At 44.9% G+C, this 22,006-nt stretch overlaps 1 protein-coding gene across 1 annotated transcript in view; it reads left to right on the top strand.

Annotated features, from left to right (window-relative positions):
- The window catches only part of LOC134393471 (nesprin-2-like), a 72,296-nt gene that overhangs the window by 22,882 nt on the left and 27,408 nt on the right, over positions 1-22,006 (top strand). The window contains exons 2-3 of the mRNA XM_063118497.1: positions 3,360-3,484; positions 18,403-18,464. Coding sequence (XP_062974567.1) covers positions 3,406-3,484; positions 18,403-18,464 — 141 coding nt within the window. The 5' untranslated portion in view covers positions 3,360-3,405. The remainder of the gene's footprint in view (positions 1-3,359; positions 3,485-18,402; positions 18,465-22,006) is intronic.

The raw sequence follows: 22,006 nt of genomic DNA, 5'->3' as shown, positions 1-22,006 counted from the left end.
TGTGGACCATTGCATGCAGGGAGGGGAGGTTTAAACCTTCCCCTTTAGCCGTATTCCTACTGATAGTCTTCCTACCCTCCTGCACCGTCTGCAGGTTTTAAAAAGGCCTCCATTGTCACCAATGCTTTTGCTTCCATTTTCAACTGATTACAGATACTTGTTTTGTCTGAACCGAGAACTAGGCTTAGGCCATACCTAGACCTAAGGTTTAACCCAGGATCATCCCAGGTTCGTCCCTGCCTGAGTGCAGGATGCCCTGTGTGTCACCTAGATGAACAGGTTTGACCCCAGGACAATCCTGGGATAAACCTTAGGTTTAGCTACAGCCCTTGTCTTCTCTTTGGTTTAGGGAGGAAGCCATGATCATAAACTATGGTTTGAAGTTGGTTTGTTTCCCCAAACCATCGTTGAAACTGACCACAGTTTGTCCGGGTCTAGACATAAGCAGTGACTGTGGTTAGTTGAAAACCCAAGTGAAAACTTCCAATCTCCTCATGGGAACTCTTTATAGGAGGGAGGGGAAAGGGGACATGCAAACTGGGCTGGGCAGCTTCAGACAATCTTGGGGGAAAACTGATCATCAGGACCCATTTCAGTCTGGTTTCAGGCCAGAGCACAGCACTGAAACAGCCTTGGTTGCTCTGACCGACGACGAACTCCAGGTGAAAGACAGGCGGAGTGTTACCCTGTTGATCTTCCTGGATCTCTCAGCGGCTTTTGATACCATAGATCATGGTATCTTACTGGATCGGCTCTGTGAGATGGGAGAAGGAGGCACTGTGTTACTGTGATTCTGCTCCTACTTGCAGGGCCGATTCCTGAGAGTGGTATTGGGGGATTCCTGTTCTACCCCATGGCTATTAAGGGCGCCACAGTGCTCTATTCTATCCCCTGTGCTGTTCAACATCTATATGAAGCCGTTGAGTGAGGTCATTAGGGGTTTGATGATTAGGGTCTGATGAAACTCAGCTCTACTTCTCCTTGTCGTCGGACTCAGCTGGGGCTGTGAAGGTGCTGGACCAGTGCCTGGAGGCTGTAAAGGGCTGGATGAGGGCCAGTAAAGCTGAATCCTGATAAGATGGAAGCTCTGTGGATTGGTGGTTCCCGAGTCCCGGAATTGGGTAAGCGACTTGTTCTGGATGAGGTGGTGCTCCCTCTGAAGGAGCAGGTGCGTAGCTTTGGAGTACTCCTAGACCTATCCTTGTCACTGGAGGCCCAGGTGGACTCCGTAGCCCAGAGTACTTCGGGCCAGCTTCGGCTGATCCACCAGCTACCACCTTTCCTGGACAGGAACAACCTAGCCACATTAGTCCATGCGCTGGTAACTTCCCGATTAGACTACTGCAATGCACTCTACGTGGGGCTACCTTTGAAGACGACTCGGAAGTTGCAGCTGGTGCAAAATGCAGCAGCTAGACTGCTCACTCGAACATAACATCGGTCTTAAAAGTATTGCATTGGCTGCCTATACGCTTCCGGTCGGAATTCAAGGTGTTGGCAATGACATTTAAAGCCCTAAACGGCTTCAGATCTCAGTACTTGAGGGAGCACCTCTCCCTATCTATACCTGCCCGAGATTCGAGATCTATTGAAGGAGCCCTCCTCTGCGTCCCACCAACGTGAGACATACATTATAGTGGTATGTGGGAGAGGGCTTTCTCTGTGGTGGCACCCTGGTTGTGGAATATCCTTTCCTTGGAGGCCTGATTGGTGCCGACACTTCATTTCAGCACCAAGTTAAAACTTGGCTCTTTATCAAAGTCTTTGAGGGCTAAATTCTCCATGGTCACAAATAGTTTTCATTGTTTTTATTACTTAAAAAAATTCTACTGTTTTATTTCTTAATGATTAATATTTATTTATTTATTTATGTTTACATTGTTCTGATTTTATCTGTATGCTTCCCTGAGATCCCGGTGATATAGGGTGGGATATAAATGTTTAAATAAATAAATGAAACTCTAAGGCTAATGCACACACTGCTAAACCATAGTTTAGTGCAACTTTCCCCAGACACTTTGGACTACAACTCCCAGCATTCCTGACCATTGGCACTGCTGGCTAGGCTGATGTGAATTGAAATCCAAAACATCTCGAGGGCACCAGCTTGGTGAAGACTGGCTTAGCGTTATGTGTGAATGAAGCCCTTGAGTTTCACTATCTCTCAGCCTTCGTCCCTTGAACAAACTGTGGGCCAGAGATACGTACTTCATCTTTATCAAGCCAAATTGCTACTGATAGATCTATGCTCCATATGCCTCTTGCCCTTTTATTTTATTTTTCACTAGAACATCTTGACGCAAGAAGTTCCATCAGTTAATTGTAGATTGTGTAAAAAATAAAGTGGACAAAAATCCATTTTTATCTGCTCTGGAGACATTTGTTTTAAAAGGCCTTACACAGGCATGAGTAAACAGAAATGAGTACATTTCTCAAGGCAGCATGAAGGAATTCAGATCTGAAGCAATCATTAACAATAAACAGTGGTAGCCAGCCATGTACCACAATAGGGAGTGATGTAAATTTATTGCCTTTTTTTGTTTGTTGGATCAAGGTCAGATTTATTTGGCTCCTATTCACTTTTCTTTCTTTTTTTTAGTTTCCCTGGCCAGCATAACAGATTTACTGCAGTTATGTACAATGAACTTTAAAAAAAAAAACATTTAGAAGACACAGTACCTAGTAGCTCAAAATGTGAGGTTGTATGATTGATGAGGGTGGCTCCCAGAAGAAAGATGGGTTCAAGGTTGAAAAATAAACTCTGTTGCAAATGGAATTTGCAGGGGTACACTGTGGTAGCTAAGATACAGATAGGGCAAGAAAGATCCTGTTATATCAGGCAACATCACTTTGTTAAGTTGCCTTTTAATCTTTAGTCGGCTCAGCTACTTTTGTTTCCAAACTGCTAGAGTAATTGCTGAGCGAGAAAAGAACACAGCGAAGAGAAAGATTTAACGAGGGGGAAAGAAGACAATAAAAGAAACACCCCTGGGGTAGATAGGTACACACTGGCTGAAAGTACCCCAGGCGGCTCTGTGAATCTGACGTCTTGACTTCCTAATTCTCCTGCATCCCTTCAAATCTGTGCCTCAGATCTTTCGATCCAGATCCATTTCCTGTTTTATAGCAGCGTGTTTCCAGGCCCTGGAGGTGAGCCAGTTGTTAGAAATAGCATGAATAGGACCCAAAAGGATAACTGAGCGGCTTTATGACTCAAAAAGAAGGCGTATCCGGATAATCTAAGAAAACACCATCCTTGGGAAACAGAAGCATGCCAGTTGCCTTTGTTATGTTTTGTAAGGGGAATCCAGACCTGCTTGTCTACTAACTGTTTCCCCCTCTGTTTCTCCCTAATCCAGTTTGCCGGTTGATATGAGTTTATGGTGCCTCTAGAGCTTGAAAAACATGGAAACCTTCAAAATATCCCCGGCCACTGAAGAGCAGTCTTCCACAGACATCGATGATCTCCATTATTCACTGCAAGGTAAGTTTTGCCTGAGCTTTATTGAACTTGACTTTTAGGCAGCACAGAAATGACCATTTGGTGACACTGCTTTGTCAGAATACTAGAACATCCCTGGTGGATGAGAGCAAAGGTTCATCTAATTCAGTGTCTGACTTCCAACAGCAGCCCACTAAATTTTATTTATTTATTTATTACATTTATATCCCAACTTTTTCCTCCAAGGAACCCAAGGCAGCATATAAAATCCTCCTCCTCTCCATGTTATCCTCACAACAACAACCCTGTGAGGTAGGTTGGGCTGAGAGTCTGTGACTGGCTGAAAGTCACCCAGTGGGTTTCCATGGCCAAGAGGGGACTAGAACCCGGATCTCCTGACTCCCAGTCCAACACCTTAGCCACTACACCATACTGGCTCTTCCAATGCCTCCAGAAAGAACATAAGCAGAGCTTGAGAGGCTCCTTCTGCTGTCGCAGTTGGTATTCAGCAGTCTACTACCTCTGAAACGTCATTTAATAACTTTTTAGTTAGGTCCATATGGAGCATTTCTCCCTCCGTTTAGTGGCCTGTTTTGCACATAGCACTAAGCCATGGTGTAGTTTGTTGAAATCTGGCTTGCAATTCGATCCACAGATCACAACAACCGAGGGCTATTTAAAACCTGGGGTTGTTGTGAATGAAGCAGGAGCAAGTGTGTTGGTTCCTGCCGCTCAATTGCTTCTGTTACAGGCTGGAGGAGCAAAACAACCTAGGGACTCTCTGTCCTTGGGTTGCTAAACATGACATGCGAACCAGGATTTTGAGGTTGTTGGGGGAGAGAGAACAGAGTTGTAATTCCATGCTTAACATTTATCCCCAGTAGAAGCGATCAGGTGGTGAGAACCAGCATGCCCACCCTCTGGTAACAAGTGCTCTAGAGGTTTTTCATGAGCACTTATAAGTGGCAGGATAGTGGTACATTTTGATGTGAAGGCGCTCAACCTATAACCACACCCCCAAAGAGAGTCCAAAAATTCAGGTAGCTCCGTTGATTCATCTCAACAAAACAATTCTACCAGCTTTCATCTCCATGCCCATTCAAGATCCAGTCTCAGAGGCAGTAAGCCTATATACCCCAGTTGCTGGGGAACATGGGTGGGAGGGTGCTGTTACACCATGTCCAATGTGGGTCCCTGGTCGATAGCTGGTGGGCCATTGTGTGAACAGAGTGCTGGACTAGATGGACCCTTGGTTTGATCCAGCTTGGCTCTTGGCATTCAAGAGGCAGCTGGACAACCATCTGCCAGGGATGCTTTAGGGTGGATTCCTGCATTGAGCAGGGGGTTGGACTCGATGGCCTTGTAGGCCCCTTCCAACTCTGCTATTCTATGTTTCTTATGTTGTTAAGATCAAGCCATCCTCAAATATTTTGCATTACGAACAGAGAACTCTGAGGGAGATGGCAGGTGATGTCCCTGCTAATCAAAAGATGCTGTGCTTTGGCCCTGTGAGCCTTGGCTTCATTATACCATTGTTATAAAACACAGAGGGCTCCCAAAGCTTTTTATCCTGGGCTTTGGGAACCTCATGTTTTCCCTTTGCTCAATTCCATTGTTGCTACAAGAGAACATCCCTGTTCAGTCAGAAGAAGAATGTCCCTGTCAAGAGAACATCCCTGTTCAGGCAGTGTTGCAATTTGGATCGTCACCTGCTGTTGCTCCTCACTACAAATCAAAACATGTTTTTGCCCCCCCCACCCCGGTCCACTGCCGCCGATCGTTGCCTGGGGGTAAAGCGCTTGCTTGGCAGGAAAAAGTGTACTGGAAAGTCTGATGGTTGCTTATGCAAATTTAAGTCTGAAGTTACAAGCCCTCAGCATGGCCTACGCACCTAGAATTCTCAAGGATCCTAGAGGAGCAGCTCTTGGCCGCTACCAGTCTTTCCCTCCTTAACATGTTTTTTTGTGGTAAGAAAAAAAGATGGAAGAAGCAGTGGGAAAGCACTGTTACAAATGGAAGATGGCAATTGTGACCACAGCAATGTCTTCCCCGTCCCCCGTCCCCCACACACACACTCTTCTGTGAACGAAGCTGTGCGGTTGCACAGTAAAAGCAAGAGCCAAACCAGACTTGACACCATTGCATGAATTGGTTTTAGGGGAAAAAATTGCAGCTGTGCAGGCCCTGATCCAGATCGGGACCCTGGTGTATGCAGAGGCAGGGAGCTTTAACCCTTTCTCTCCCACTCTGGTTCCAATATGGACTACCCCCTGCACGACTGCTATTTGCGTTGGGTGGGAAAGTTCCCACAAGAGCTTTTATTCCAATGCAAATGGTAGGTGCCCCCCACCCGCCCAGCCTGCCATCCATATTGAAAACTATGTCCCAGGTTTCTTCCTTGGAGCAAATGTAGAAGGAAGATGGCCTCTGAAACAGAAAAAAGCCCACCTTGTTTAAGATGTGCTTGCTATTGCCCTATATTGCTAAAGCCCTATATGGTTTGGGTCCAGGTTATTTGAAAGAACATATTCTCCCTTATGAGCCTGCCCGTGCTTTGAGATCTTCTGAAGAAGCCCTTCTTTCAGTCCCACCTTCTTCACAGGCACGCTTGGTGGGAACATGGGAGAGGGCCTTCTTGGTGGCTGCTCCGGTGCTCTGGAACTCTCTTCCTGGGGAAGCTAGGCTGGCTCCCTCCTTGATGGGCTTTCGGAAGCAGGCTAAAACTTTTTTGTTCCAGCAGGCCTTTGGAGAATAATCTGGCCCTCCATCTATGTTATTGTCTTATAATTTTGTTGTGTATTTTAAATGTTTATGGTTTTGTTCACACACACCCGCCCCATGTATATTTTAAACTTTGTAAGGCCACCTTGAGGCCCAGCATTGGGCAAAAGGCGGGATACTACTACTACTACTACTACTACTACTACTACTACTAATAATAATAATAATATTGCAGGGCGTTTGCGTGATCGTTGCTATATAGGCTACAGCCATCCCTTCTGATGCTACCTATGGGGTTCAGGGTAGGAGCTGGATCCCAGCTCCCTATTCACTGTGCCACCAGGACAACTGAGAACCTTTGAACTGGAGATGCTGGGGGAGAGAAGCGGAGACGTTATGCATGTCAGGGGCTGCATCCAATGGTGTCATTCTTCCAGGGGAAGCGAGCCGCTGGCATGGGGTGCTGCATGGAACCCCTGCAGCACCCCATGCGCCTCCTGAATCTGCACCAGAGGATTGGGGGACCCTCTGCAGCACATTTGGGGCATGCACTGGGGACTTTAGGGGGAGGAGAGGACGGGGGAAGCTCCGGTGCATGAGTGGACATCCCGTTGCGCAAGGGTTGGATCCAACCCAAACTATTTGCAATATTGAGCCATGGACATTTCGCTGTGAAGTTATATAAAGATTTGAAGCCACCTTGTACTGTTAGACCATTGGTCCATGGTAGCTCAATACTGACTACTCTGACTTGCAGTACCTCTGTAGGACTTCAGACAGAAGTGAGACCTTCCACCAGCTAGCTGGTGGAGGATCAATCTGTACCTCCTCTGGTAGCCCACTAACTCACCTGTATGGAATTCCATGTGCTTGCCTGCCTGGTGTTCCTAGTCACCTATGGCGACCAGGTGAGCTGTTAAAAGCAAGCCATCCCTAAGATGTTGTATAAAGGCTAGATGTTGTACGTATCTTTTCCTGGACCTTGTCTGGCTCTTCTGGAATTTGGTGTGGAAGCACTCTGAGAAAAAACTTAAGCCATGAATGTTCTACCCCATACTGAATAGTATAGAGGATCTGGTTTTTACATGAGAAGAAATAAATTGATTTTATTCTCTCTTCTTTTTTTAAAAAAAGTGCTTTTAATACTTCCCATGCACTCATGCTCACATAAGCGTAGGTCAAACAGCAGGCCCTATTGCTGAAATGATTGTTGTGCAAATAATACTGATCCTTCAGGCTGTTTGTCATGGTGTGGTTCAGTGTTTAGTTATCAGATTTCCTTTTCTTGGCAAGGGGAATCATTTCAGGTGTGGTTGCTTCTCCAACAAGGCCACCACACCCTCCTGCTTCAACCGTAATGAAGGGATGGAGAAATAGGTAACACATACCGCCGTGAGTCATGGCATTTTTTCCTAAATACTCTGAGCTGCTATGCAACCAGCTTGAGCGGTGAAAAAAAAATACTGGGCAAGACTGATTCTGTGGCCTTGCTCTCATTCAGGTAATAAACTTGCGTTTGGGTTGGACCACTCCAGACTGCAAAGGTAACTCATGTCAGTGAACGCACCTCTATACAACAACATCCCTGCACAAAGGCAAGTAGATATCAAGGAGAAGGCTACTGGAGGCTATAACCCTTCTCCCTGACATGCTAGATTTCTATGCGGAAGGACCTTTTCTCTGCACCCAAGTGTGCCTCCTGAAACTTCTCCAGGTCCTCCAAACCTCCAGAGCAGATTTGGAGGGGGAGGAGGATGCAGGCAAGGCAATCCCTTCCAGCAGTTTTCTTTCCACTGGCAGATGGTCATGGTTGGGAGCTGCATCATATACTTCACTGTAACTGTTGGAACACAGAATCATAATAATAATAAAAATAATAATATATTTATTTGTTACCTCCCTCTGGATCGAGGCGGGGTACAACACAAATAAAAACACCATAAAATACATAAAACTAATTCAAACGTTTAAAACCAGTGCATTATTAAAAGCAGCACACCATTAAAAAAGGCATCTTAAAATTCAACCGGGTAGGCCTGTTGGAAGAGATCAGTCTTTATGGTTTTCTTAAATTCCGGAAGACTGTTAAGTTCATGAATCTCTCCCGGCAAGCCATTCCACAAACTGGGGGGGGGGGGGGAATCTACACTACTGCTTTTAAAGCGCTTTAAAGCGCTTTGAAAACGTTTTGAAACCTGTATATGCAGTGTGTCCCGGGCCCCAACAGTTGTCAAAACTGTTATAAAGCGCTTTAAAGCAGTAGTGTAGATCCCCCCTTTGAGCGGCAGAAGAAAAGGTCCTCTGGGTAATAGTTGTCAGCCTTGTTTGTGTTGGCTGGAGTAAATTCTTCCCAGTGGACCTGAGTGTGCGGGGTGGATTGTACGGGAGAAGGCGATCCCGCAGGTAGCCTGGACCCAAACCATGTAGGGCTTTAAAGGTGATAATCAACACTTTATACTTCGCCCAGAAACTAACTGGCAGCCAGTGAAGAGATTTTAAGACATAGAATTGTTGAATTGGAAGAGACCACCAGGATCATCTAGTTCAACCCTTAAAGAACAAATTGGTGTTCGGGCGCTTGTGTCTTCTCCACCCCAGCCATATGCAGGATGGAAGAGTCTGGGTGCTGGGGCACCCTGAGCACAAGCGGCGCTGGGAGCAGAGGGTGGAGATCTGAGCAGGAGAAGAGGCTGAACCTGGGATGTGTTTTCTTTCCTTATGCAGTCTAGATTGAAGAGCTGAGTGGTTATTGCCGGACCTTGTTGCTACGCGTTGCTGGCCTTGCCTCTTGCGCGCTCTGAAACGCATGGCAAACTCCATGTGCTGAAGCTGTGGCAGCCCCATGGGGGCATTAATGAGAGTTCTTCAGAGCCGTGAGTGGCTTGAGCATTGTAGGCGCTGATCCGTCCTCCCGTCGCACACCTTCCTTGTTCCCATGGCTACTAAGCTTTGGAGTGCCAGGGAAGGGTGGGGAGGTGATGGTGTGTAGGGGGTGGGGGCAGGTGTGAGCTTCCCTTGAACAAGCCTGTACAGGATTTGCTTTCCACGCCTGCTGATCCAATTTGCACACCGCCACCAGAGCATAAGTCCCCTATTTAACCTATTTAACTCTTATGATCGGGTGCTGATTGAACCGGCATTTAAGCACAGCTAACACAGAGGCTGTGTTAGCAAGCATTGTTCACTTGTGCTGTTAGGCTCCACCATAGAAGACGGAATGAACACAGACAGAGGGGTGAGCTGGAATAAAGTTGCCGTTGAGTTGCTGTTTTGCAGGGAAGGTGCGTGCCCAGATGCAAAAAAGGCTGGATAATTAAAAATAAAACAAAAAATAAGGCTGCTTTGAGCTCCTGACCTTGTCGTGTTGTCGCACTGCCCTGGCCCCAGAAATAACAGTATCACAAAATATTATTTCCATTCTGTCAGTTTCCAGAGGGCACTTCGCAAATCTCTGTGTGGTAGATTAGCAGAGTGGGCTCTGGATGCTGGTTTTCTTCTTTGTGTTCCTGTCAGGGAAAGGTACCTGGTTCAATGCTTCAAAAACCGGTGTTTTACAGCAAAAGGTCCTGGGTTCAATTCTTAGCATCTTCACCCAGGCAACAGGTGCTATGAAAGACCTCGGCCTATGATCTTGGGAAAACTTTGTGAGTCAGAGTAAATGCAAAACAGGGTACCCTTTTATGCATGATAAGGAATGCTGGGAGTTCTAGGACTTTTTTCTGTCTGAACATGTATAGGTTTGCACCGTTAACTGATAGTTGAAAGCGTTTGCAAACTTAACCATCTATTCTAGTCAGAATAGTACTGGGATAAATGGACCACTGTGTTGGCTTGGTATAAACTTCATACTTTCAAGTTATGTTTTATTTAGTTTAACTACTAATACAATGAAAAGATGTACACAGATTGGCTTCTCTCATTTGTATATCTGCTCCTGAAATTTTTGGATTTAGGACAAGATCTGACATAAGATCTGACATAACCGCCCAGAGAGCTTTGGCTATTGGGCGGTATAAAAATGTAATAAATAAAAAATAAATAAAATAAATAAGAACATAGGAAGAACCATGCTGGATCAGACCAATGGTCCATCTAATCTAGCACTCTATTCACACAGTGGCCAACCAACTGTCAACCAGGGACCCACAAACAGGTCACGGTGCAACAGCACCCTCCAACCCATGTTCCCCAGCAAATGGTGCACACAGGCTTACTGCTTCTGGTGCTGGAGGTAGCACATAGCCATCAGGACTAGTAGCCATTGATAGCCTTCTCCAGCAATTTGTCAAATCCTGTTTTAAAGCCATCCAACTAGGTGACCGTCACTACATCTTTGTGGAAGTGTACTCCATAGCTTAATTGTGAGCCGAGTGAAGAAGAATTTCCTTTTATCTGTCCTGAATCTTCCACCAATTGGCTGCATGGGATAACCCTCATTGGGTTCTAGTATTATGGGAGAGGGAGAAAAACGTCTCTCTATCCACATTCTCCACCCCATGCATAATTGTGTATCATGTCTCCCCTTAGCCTCCTTTTTTCCAAGCTAAACAATCCCAGCAGTTATTACTTTTCCTCATAGGTGAGTTGCTTCAGTGCCTTGATCATTTCAATTGCTCTTTTCTACACTTTTTCCAACTGTACAATGTCCTTTTTTTAGGTGCCGTGACCAGAACTGTACACAGTATTCTAAGTGTAGTCGCACCATATATTTGTATAAGGGGAGCATGATCGTGGCAGTTTTATTTTCAGTTCCTTTCCTACTTAAGCCTGCTGAGAGGAAACTTGCTCCTATCCCACCAGCCCTCAGTTGCTATGCACATGCCATGGCACCGTAGATGTGCCCAGCTATTACCATTGGTAACGCTCCAGGGAACGGTGTCTGGAATCTATGACTCCAGCCCCTTACCTCCTGCAACATCAGTACTCGGAGTGTGGCAACAAAGGACAGGGCCTTTTCGGTGGTGGCCCCCGGACTGTGGAACGATCTCCCTGACGAGGCTCGCCTGGCACCAACGCTGCTATCTTTCCGGCGCCAGGTTAAGACTTTCCTCTTTGCCCAGGCATATAGCTGCACATCTTAATTACCCACATGTTTAGTTTTTAACGGCTTTTAATGCTTTATGTGTGTATGTTCTGTGTTTTAGAATTTTAAATTTTGTATACTCTTTTTTAACTTAATTTTTTAGAATTTCTGTAAACCGCCCAGAGAGCCCTGGCTATGGGGGCAGTATATAAGTGTAATACATCATCATCATCATCATCATCATCTGACCCCCACCCCAGCTAACCAGGCTGATTAGGCTCTGTGGATCATGGGCATCTGCTAGGCTGTAGTTCCAGCGTGAAGATAGTCAGCTGACCCCCACAAGCCAATAGGGACACACCAGGCCCTATAAAGCCTTTACATCCATGTCACCACCTCAGCCTGAGAAATTTCTTTCACTGAAATGCCATCCTCACTTTTCATAAGAGACACTTCTTGTCTGATGAATCAGTGGGACCTTATGGTCCCACTCTGGCAACTTTGGGTGGTCTTGGGGCTGTTTTTGCCCCCTTGGGCCGCACTCTGGAGTGTTCCTTTTGGGGGGGAATGTCCCCATTAGTGCTATGGAGTGCTAAATGGGCCAAATTTAGCTTGTTTTGAATCTAAATTTGACCCAGACAGCACTTCATAGTGGCTATGGAGAGCTATATGGGTCAAATCTAGCTTCAGAACAACCTAAATATTGCTGTTTAATGCTTGCAGGGTAATTGTTTTGATAAGAACCACTGTTTAGAGTGACCAGATACAAAAGAGGGCAGGGCTCCTGCAGCTTTAACTGTTGTGATGAGGAGGGGATTTCACCAGGTGCTGCATGCATACAAATGACACCTGCTGAAATTCTCCTTTCAATACAACCGTTAAAGATGCAGGAGCCCTGTCCTCTTTTCCATATGGTCACCCTACCACTGTTGGTTTTGCAGTGGGGAGGCACGCGTGTTGCCCAACCCTAGTTTAGTCTCTTAAATGTTTCTGAAATTTATTAATCCATTGATTTTCAACTGATGGGTCAGGATCTGCTACTATTATGGCTGGTGTTTGGGGATGATGGAAATTGTAGTGCAAAATATCTGGAGGTCATCAGTTTGGGGAAGGCTGATTTAGTTCTCCAGGGTCCCAGGCAAAGATTTTTCACATCACCCCTTACTGATCGTTTTGTTAACTAAAAATGATGGGGATTGAAATGGGACCTTCAGCATGCAAAGTTCTACTGAGCTGCAGTTTCAGAGACTCCAAATCTATTGAGAAATTTGAGTGTGGAGAGAGAATTGGTGCGTCCCAAAAGGGTAAAAAAGTCACTTTTCACTAACTTTGCTTTTAAAATGGGCAGACTCAGGTCCCAATCTTGTAAGCTGGGTAGAATGTATTTATGTTAGGTCAGTTACAATGTGAAAACAAGTAGGGCAAGATAATTCCAAGGTCATTTAGAGCCTTATTAAAATTGTCAGACACAAAGAGTCCATTCATCCTTCCCTTCAACACACACAAAAATCCTTTTTAATGACTCATGTGACAGAGGAATCTTGGCTTTTGTAAAAATGGTTAAGTCCTGGAATAGTGTAATATGGAAAAAGAGTATCCCCACGCTGAAAATAAATGGGGGTTGGAACAGCTTCAGCGATTATTGAAATGGAATTGGGTGGCCTAGATTGGCAATAATTACTTGCGTAGTCGTACTTATTATGACTACTGCTGTTTGAACTGGCAATCAATTTGACTTATTGGTTTAGGCTGTAATCCTATGCACAATTACCTGGGAATAAGTCCTAGTGATGGGTTACTTCTGAGTAGACATGTATAGGATTGAACTGACAGTCTGCAATCCTTTGCATGCTTCTTAGGAGGAAGGCCTTAGCCTGTTTACATGAACAGGGATGACCCCGGGACGATCCCGGGATAAACCTTAGGTCTAGCTAAGGCCGAAGACCCAGTGAACTCACATCTAAATAAATATGTATAGGATGACACTGTTAGTTGTTTTACTGATTAAAAAACTCAAACCACATGTATATATTTCGCCTTTCTGCCCAATGGGTCTACAAAGTAATTTACAACAATAAAGCCATAATAAAATCTCAACTGTTTCAGTAACAAAACAATAAAATATTAAAATGGAAACCTTGGAATGCAATGTAATTTACTAAAATCAGCATAGCATGGAAAAACAGAGGAACTTACATTTACCTATCGAAAGCTCGTTGCATAGCAAGGGTCTTAACTTGCTCCCTAAATGGCTCTAGGAAAGTATCGTAGAGGAAAGCATGTCAGAAATTCAGTGCCACAGCAAAAAAGGCCCTGTCTTTGTGGATACTAATTGTACTTCAGGGGGCGGAAAGACACCAGGGTAGAGCCCCTCCATGTGAACAGAAGCTTATACAGGGGTGGAAAAGGGCCCTCAAGACTACCTTGAGCGAAAAGACCTTTAGGGCTTTAGTTTCAAAGTTATCACCAGTGTGTTGTATTTAGCTCCATACTGTTCCATCCTCCCCAGTAGGGTCCCACTGACAAGAGCACCCTGAAGTTGCTCCTCTTCAATGTTGCAACCTACATCTTCACTTTCCTCTCTCTCTGGCCCAGACAACACTGCTGGTGACATTGGCAGGGAGGGCGCCCATTGAGGGAGTATTTCCAAAAGGTCTTCAAAAACCTGGAGCCGGCACTATGACTAGTGTCAGGTAATAATCATACCCACCCATTTTAGGCCAATTGAAGTTTCTGAACTATTTTCAAGGGCAGCTCCATGTAGAGCACATTATAGTAGTCCAATAGAATGCAAACAATTGTGTGTGCACATATTGTGTATGTGGTATTTTTAAACTTGTGAGAATAAAACTTGGAATTATGGGCTAGGAGCTTTCCCAGACATGAGTCTCCAGATGATGTTGGACTACAGATTCCATCAACCGCAGCCAGTATGGCCAATGAATTATTGTAATCCGTCCTCCAGAGAGCTTTGGCTATTGGGAGTATAAAATGATGATGATGATGATGATGATAATATATTTATTTGTTACCCGCCTCTCCCTCTGGATCAAGGCAGAGTACAACATAAATGCAAATGCCATAAAATACATATAATTAAAACATTTAAAGGTATATAATTAAAACATTTTAATACATTATTAAAAGCAGCACATTGCATCTTAAAATTCAACTGGGTAGGCCTGCCGGAAGAGATCAGTCTTTATAGCTTTCTTAAAATCCGGAAGACTGTTAAGTTGATGAATCTCTCCCGGCAGGTCATTCCATAATCTGGGAGTGGCAGAAGAAAAGGTCTCCTGGGTAATAGTTGTTAGCCTTGTTTTTGTTGACTGGAGTAAATTCTTCCCAGAGGACCTGAGTATGCGGGGCGGATTGTATGGGAGAAGGCAATCCCGTAGGTAGCCTGGACCCAAACCATGTAGGGCTTTAAAGGTGATAACCAACACTTTATACTTTACCCGGAAACTAATTGGCAGCCAGTGAAGAGATTTTAAAAGTGGTGTAATGTGGTCACCCCTAGGTGTACCGGTGACCAGCGTGGCTGCCATATTTTGAACTAGTTGAAGTTTCCGGACTAGATTGCAGAAGTCGAGCCTCGAAGTTAGTACTCCAGCAACAACTGAGAACCCAGGGTTAGGAAAGGCTAGGTAGAACACAGATGGCCCACTGGTTCACCATGGAAGGTATAAGCTGAAAAGATGTTATGAGCCAGAGAACCCCAGTTCATGGCTTATTTATTCGCTCCACATTTCCTTTGCATTTTCCCCAGTGGGATGGAGATTCAGGATTACCACCTTTTTAGGGCCCACCTCCGGTTCTTTGCTCTTGAAATCTCAGGTACAAATCCATCAGGTAAAGCTTCCCCAAAACCGTGCTTCTGTGCCGAGAAAAGCTGCACCTGTTGAATATATTTATTTATTTCTCGTCATGCTTCTTTTAAAGCCACAGAAGCCCTGACCTCTACGAAAAGTGGCAACCTGTGCAGGTTGCAGCAGCAGCAGCCGCCGTAATCCCACAACAAATATTAGATTAATCTCAACAAAGCAAATAGTTTAGGCTGTGTTGGAAAGAGTAACAAAAGCCCCTTGTCTGTTACTTTACCTTGGCCCCTTGTTTGACAAAGAAACGGGTGGGAATAAAGGAACTCCTTGCTTTTGAGTGTTGCATTCCATATGCTTCTCCCTCCCACCCCTTGCATCTTTCAGACTCTTATCTTCAGATAAACCCAAGCGCATCCTCCTGTGGGAAAGAGAATATGTCCCTCTATCTCAAACAAACACCCCACTTAGGCTGTTCTGTCAGCAGCAAGATCACTTAACATACTTCTCCAGTCTTTTAACTTGTCCTCTTTCTTGCAGTCGTTTTGACCCCTGATGGATCTGGCCAATCTCAAGATTGAACTTTCCCCAGACTTCACTTAAGAAGAAATTCTTGTGCTTGCCTTTTAAAGGGGAGGGGTAGCCGTGGGTATTTATTTTGCCCTAACAGCGTCCCCCACTTTTCTGTCTTTTTTTCTTTTGCCTGGATCATGTCAGAGGTTGAGACCTCATGATATTCTTTTCTCTCTCCTCTTAGGGCATGTCTACACGAGGGATTATCCCGGGGATTGCCCTGGAATCATCCCTGTGCGTCCACATGACGCACAGAGGATCCCGGGGGCAGGGAGGGAAGTTCCCTCGTTTTCCCTGGGATAGCTGGGACGGCTTTAATCCCAACTTTTCCCGCAGTCTCGGGATCATTCTGAGACCACAGGACATGTGGGCAGCCATCCCGGTTTCTTCCCGGCTCCTCGCAAGTAAATGCAGGAGCTGGGCATGGGGCACGGAGCTCTTCAGGAGCTTCGTGCCCATTGGGAGTGGGAGTGGGAGCAGGATCTTTTTTAAAACAACAACAACAACAACTTACCTTAGCGATGGAGCGCTTGTGCACTCATTTTCGATAAAAAAACCCCACCACCCCAAAATGGCGGCCGCGACGTCCTCTTCCTCCCGGGACGTTGTGTGCCGCATGTAGACTGACGGGGAGGATCTCAGGATCACCATATCGTGAGATCCTCCCCCTCCCCTCCCTAGGTCTAGACATGCCCCTCGTTTAAGGCTGCACCAGATGTTATAACTTTTCCCCGAAAATGAGGAGGCTCTGAATTTGAGCAGAGGGAGGGCAGGGACTCCTTCACCCTTTCCCTTCCACCATCTTTCTCCATGCCCCTCCTCTCCCCGGCTGCTTTTTTCATCTGGCAAGTAGAAAATGCAAATATTTAAACCACACACGCACACACACACACAAATTATTCATTGGGAGACCACTTGCAAAGGTGTGCAGGAAAAGGTTCACATTTTTTTAAAAAAAAAATGCATATAAAAATGTGTATTTCTTTTTTAAATGTGCATGGAAAATCTGCACAATTGTTTTATGCGGATAATAAAATGGGATGGAACGAACTTAAAAGTGGAAAACTTTTTTGTTCTAGCAGGCTTTGGGGAAATAGTCAGGACCTCTGTTTCTGTGTTGGATTTTTTATTGGCAGTTGTATTTTAAGTGTTTTAATATTACAGTGGGTTTAATTATATTTTTAACTTCTGTATATTTCTGTTTATATGTTTTAATTGTACGTGTTTTAATTTTGTAAAGACACCTTGAATCCCATTATTGGGGGGAAAAGTGGGATACAAATAATAATAACAACAACAATACTGTAGCAGCAGGAGAAGGTCATAATTATTCCATTAGTCACGTCAGTCACCGGCATCACGTCAAAAAACTATACAGAAAATCTTCAAAAATTGGGGGCTCATCTACACCAAGCAGGATATTCCACTATGAAAATGGTATGAAAGTGGTATATAAAAGGCAGGAGCCACACTACTGCTTTATAGTGGTATTGAAGTGCACTGACAACTGTTGGGGCCCACCGACACATAGCATATACCGCTTTCCTACCACTTTCGTAGAGTTATATCCTGCTTGGTGTAGATGTGTCAATGGGCCCCAACAGTTGCCAGTGCACTTCAGTACCGCTATAAAGCAGTAGTGTAGATCCTGCAGTGCACTCCAATACTGCTATAAAGCAGTACTGTGGCTCCTGCCTTTTATAGACTGCTTTCATGCCACTTTCGTAGTGGAATATCCTGCTTGGTGTAGATGAGCCCTGGGTCTACCAAAATACATCCACACCAACATCCAGAAAGCAGTCATACTTAAAACCTGCTCAATTGCCAAGGAATTCCTGAACCAGTAAAAGACAGCATGACTTGGCAAAACCCATTCTGTCCGTCTAGAAAAGCTGCCGTGAGCGAGAAATATAAATAATAATAATAATAATAATAATAATAATATGTGTGAACCCCAGCAAGACTCAGCTTGATAGATTTACCCATCCCTACTCAAGGAACACTCTATGAGTCTTCAACTTAATTATCAAAGGGCAGAACTGCCAGCCCACATCTGGCTGCTACCCCCACCCCAAGGGGAAAAAAAATCTCACCTTGAGGAAGGGGAACAGCTGGACCGGAAGCTCCAATGGTGACTAGCAGGCTGCCCATTTCGTGTGTGGGAATCATGGGCCTTGTAGTCCAGTTGAAAAGATCAGACTAGAAGAGACCTCTGCTTAAGACAGCTGGTGCCAGGCAGGATGAGTACATAAGACCATAAGAAAAGAAATGCTGGATCAGACCAAGGGTCCATCTAGTCTAGCACTCTGTTCACACAGTGGCTGACCAGCTGTCGACCCACAAGCAGGATAGTTTCACGTCTTTGCATTTAGAACTAGGACCGACATGCCTTCCTTGCAACAGGATCCGAGCACCAGAGACCCAATGTGCACTTTCATCTTTCATGTTGAGAATTTCTACATTAATATTTTAATCCTTGCTTTGAATAGGGAACAAGATAATCAGTGGCTGCTCTTTGCGTAACAGATGTTGACAAAATGCAAATAAAATGTGAACGGCCCAGCTGCCTTGAGTCTTACTGGAGAGCTAAAAAATAAATAAAGGCCATGCTCAAAACAATTATGGATTTTCTCTTCCAAACCTTCACAAACGGGGAAGAGTAGGCATCAACCCAACAGTGTTTTTATCTGCCTTGTTTTCGCATATGTGCAGAAATCGATATGAATGGATACTAGATGCATTAATCTAAAGTTTAATTTAAAAGTAAATTTATCCTTGTTGCTTACGGGTGATTCTTCTGGTTGTTGTTATTGTTTTTAATACAGCGGAGCAGGAGAATACTCAAAAGAGAACTTTCACAAGCTGGGTCAACTCACAGTTGGAAAAGGTAAGGAAATGGCAGAGGGATTTTTCTAAAATCCATCTAAAATTAAAACAGTATATCAGATTCTTTTATCAGGTTAAATATCTGTAATCTCAAGAGAGTAATTAAACTGGAAAGGGGGAAAATGTATTTTTTGGATGGCACATAAACACACACACACCCAGCTAAGTTTCAATGTATATGTTTGCGAGAGAGAAGTCCAGACAAATGTGTAGTTGAAATGCCTCTGGTATCTTTGCGTACCTGAGATCAAGTGGGTTTCAGTGACCTAGCCCTCACTCAGATAATAAACGTCAATGAAGGCTATGCCACTTCATACTGCAGGTGGAGGTTCACCAGATTGAATGCTCCTCCGTTTTTCAAAAAAGACCTCTTTGCACATAAAAATCTAGCATATCAAGGAAAGGTTTTCCCTGACATGCTAGTTTTCTGTGTGGAAAGATGTTTGGTTTTTTGGGGGGTTTTGGTGGAAGAGAATTCCATCATATGACCTTCCACCTGCAGCCTGAAGTGGTGCAGCCCAGCCATATAGGTTTACCACTTCCATTTTGAGTAAAGTTACAGGAAGCCAGATTCCGGCTGAACACCAGGAAAATCTTCCTGACTGTTAGAACAGTACGACAATGGAACCAAATCCCTAGGGAGGTTGTGGGCTCTCCCACACTAGGGGCCTTCAAGAGGCAGCTGGACAAGCATCTGTCAGGCATGCTTTAAGGTGGATTCCTGCATTGAGCAGGGGGTTGGACTTGATGGCCTTATAGGCCCATTCCAACTCTACTACTCTATGATTTTATGAAAGATGGACGTAATAATTGAACTGAAGCTACAGTAGGTTCTTCCACCCCATGCTTAGCGTAGCAGTTTACATGCCAGCATCTCTTCAGGTTCAAATTGGGTTGCATTCCAAGTATCCTGCAGGGGGATACACTTTACATGGTTATTTAAAAGCCCTATTCAGGTGTGCGCCTGTTCACAAATAGGATTAAACTGGGTACGGGGATGTGGGCATGCACACAAGCCCTGTTCCTTGCATTCCCCCTTTCATTCTAGAAATAAAGAACTGGGCATGTTTAGCCTTGAGAAGAAAAGACTGAAGGGAGACGTGATAGCTGTTAATCTTTTTCTGTTAATCTGTCATTTGATTCATTTATTTATTTTTAAATGCCCTCCATTATTTTATTTTATTAAGAAAAGTCTTTCAAAAGTGCTGTGGCGGGTTAGTGGTTCGTGAAGTCACGGGTGCTAATCAATCAGGGCTGTCTGAAGCCACCTTCTCCCCCCCCCCACCGCATTTAAATTAAGTTGCAAAACAGGTTTGTACAAGCTAATTCGCTGTGAATGCAGTAAAGATGTTTCCAAACTAGCCCAACTGCTCTACAAATGTTATGTCTGTATTATATCCTTCTTACATGATCAGTGAAACAGTAATCTAGATGACTACGGTCATACTAAATAAGGAACGCTGGCTGCTCTGTAAAACAGACCATTCCCTAACACAGCCTTCCTCAACCTGGGGTGCTCCAGATGTGTTGGACTGCACCTCCCAGAATGCCCCAGCCAGCTGGCTGGGGCATTCTGGGAGTTGTAGTCCAACACATCTGGAGCCCCCCAGGTTGAAGAAGGCTGCCCTAATATGTTTGACTGTCGGTTCCTTCCTCTTCCTTACATGTAAAGGCCCCGTCATGTGGCACATCTGCACCATGTAAGATGGGGGTGCAGAACATCAGACTCAGTGGCAAATCCAGCCCCCCCCCCGTGGTCTCTACATAGCCACGCCTCCTTCCCCTGTTCCCACCCCCTTTTCCTCAAGCACCAATCGTTTGGGGCTGTCTTAGCTTTTGCAGTTTTTCCCCTCTTCTAAAAGGTTGAAATGCCTCTCCCAAGGAATTACTGTCAGTAAGAGCTTTAGAGCAAAATAAGCTGTTTTTTAGGCCCTGCCCACCTTTTGCCTTTGGTAGGGTGACCATATGGAAAGGAGGACAGGGCTCCTGTATCTTTAACAGTTGTATAGTGAACAGTTGTTCACCTTACAATTTGCTTCTTTTAAAATCTATTTTAAAGTGTTTATTCTGTTTTTATTTTATTTTACCTTGTACACGGCTCTGAAATTTTGAATGGGGAACGGTATATAAATATTGTAAATAAATAAATTTAGAAAAGAGAATTTCAGCAGGTGTCATTTGTATGTGTGCAGCACCTGGTGAAATTCCCTCTTCATACCTTCTTTTGCATCTGGTCACTCAGGGCAGGGCTCCTGCAGCTTTCACTGTTGTGATGCAGAGGGAATTTCACCAGGTGCTGCATACATACAAATGACACCTGCTGAAATTCCCTTTTTCTATGCATCCAGTAAAGATAACGAAGCCCTGTCCTCCTTTCGAATATTCCATAATCCCACCCACCAACTGGGATGTGGCCTTTGAAAGCTTCTCCAATATGGAATTTGGTCCTCTGGCAGAAAATATTTCTGCACCCCAGATGTCAGAACATTTCTGTATTAGTTTGCAGGATTTGCACAAGACATTTTACTGCCTGCCCTCCAAGTCGAGGTGCACAGAAAAGGCCAGAAATTGTATTTTTATTACCTGAGGCAGAATGAAATTGCACAAGCATCTGTCTCGCACCGGCAGGAAAAACACAATCATAACAAATGAAATAAATTTGTGACGTTCATAATCAGCTGCCTGAGGCGGCCACTGCACTCTGCCTGATGATAGGGCTGGCCCATTTGTCAAGCTTGGCGGTCTAAAGGCAAAGAAAACACAGAACTGGCTAGCAAGAGGACAAAGCAAATAATCTAAGTCTTCACACAAACAACAGGCTACCCAGAGTGAGCACAGAGGACAGCCGCTGAGGCTTTATAGGATCACATGCAGTCCCATTGGCCCTCATGTGTCACCTGACACTTGTTGCCTCTACTAGAAACTGGAACCAACCTCTATCCAGCTGCCTTGGTGGTACCTAAATGCAGCAGAGAATATTTCAGTGGCGCCATCTCTTAGCAGGCTTTCAAGAGTAAAGCTGCTTCCCTCCCACCTGGTGTGCTCCAGTTGTGCTGGACTGCACTCCCATCATTCCCAGCTGGAAATGATGGGAGTTGTAGTCCTACACAACTGGAGCATGCCAGGGTGGGGAAGACTGGATTGAGACATCTGGGTCCAGTTGCTAGTATCACTAGGTAACTTTGAGACCCTTGGAGCAAGGAAACGAGGATGATCAGGGGTCTGGAAACAAAGCCCTATGAAGAGAGACTGAAAGAACTGGGCATGTTTAGCCTGGAGAAGAGAAGATTGAGGGGAGACATGATAGCACTCTTCAAATACTTAAAAGGTTGTCACACAGAGGAGGGCCAGGATCTCTTCTCGATCCTCCCAGAGTGCAGGACACGGAATAACGGGCTCAAGTTAAAGGAAGCCAGATTCCAGCTGGACATCAGGAAAAACTTCCTGACTGTTAGAGCAGTATGACGATGGAACCAGTTACCTAGGAAGGTCGTGGGCTCTCCCACCCTAGAGGCCTTCAAGAGGCAGCTGGACAGCTATCTG

The sequence above is a fragment of the Elgaria multicarinata genome, chromosome 2 (assembly GCF_023053635.1).
Source record: "Elgaria multicarinata webbii isolate HBS135686 ecotype San Diego chromosome 2, rElgMul1.1.pri, whole genome shotgun sequence".
NCBI classification, from domain to species: Eukaryota; Metazoa; Chordata; class Lepidosauria; order Squamata; family Anguidae; genus Elgaria; species Elgaria multicarinata.
The sequence above is the reverse complement of the archived record's forward strand: the minus strand, read 5'-3'. Positions and strand labels throughout refer to the sequence as shown.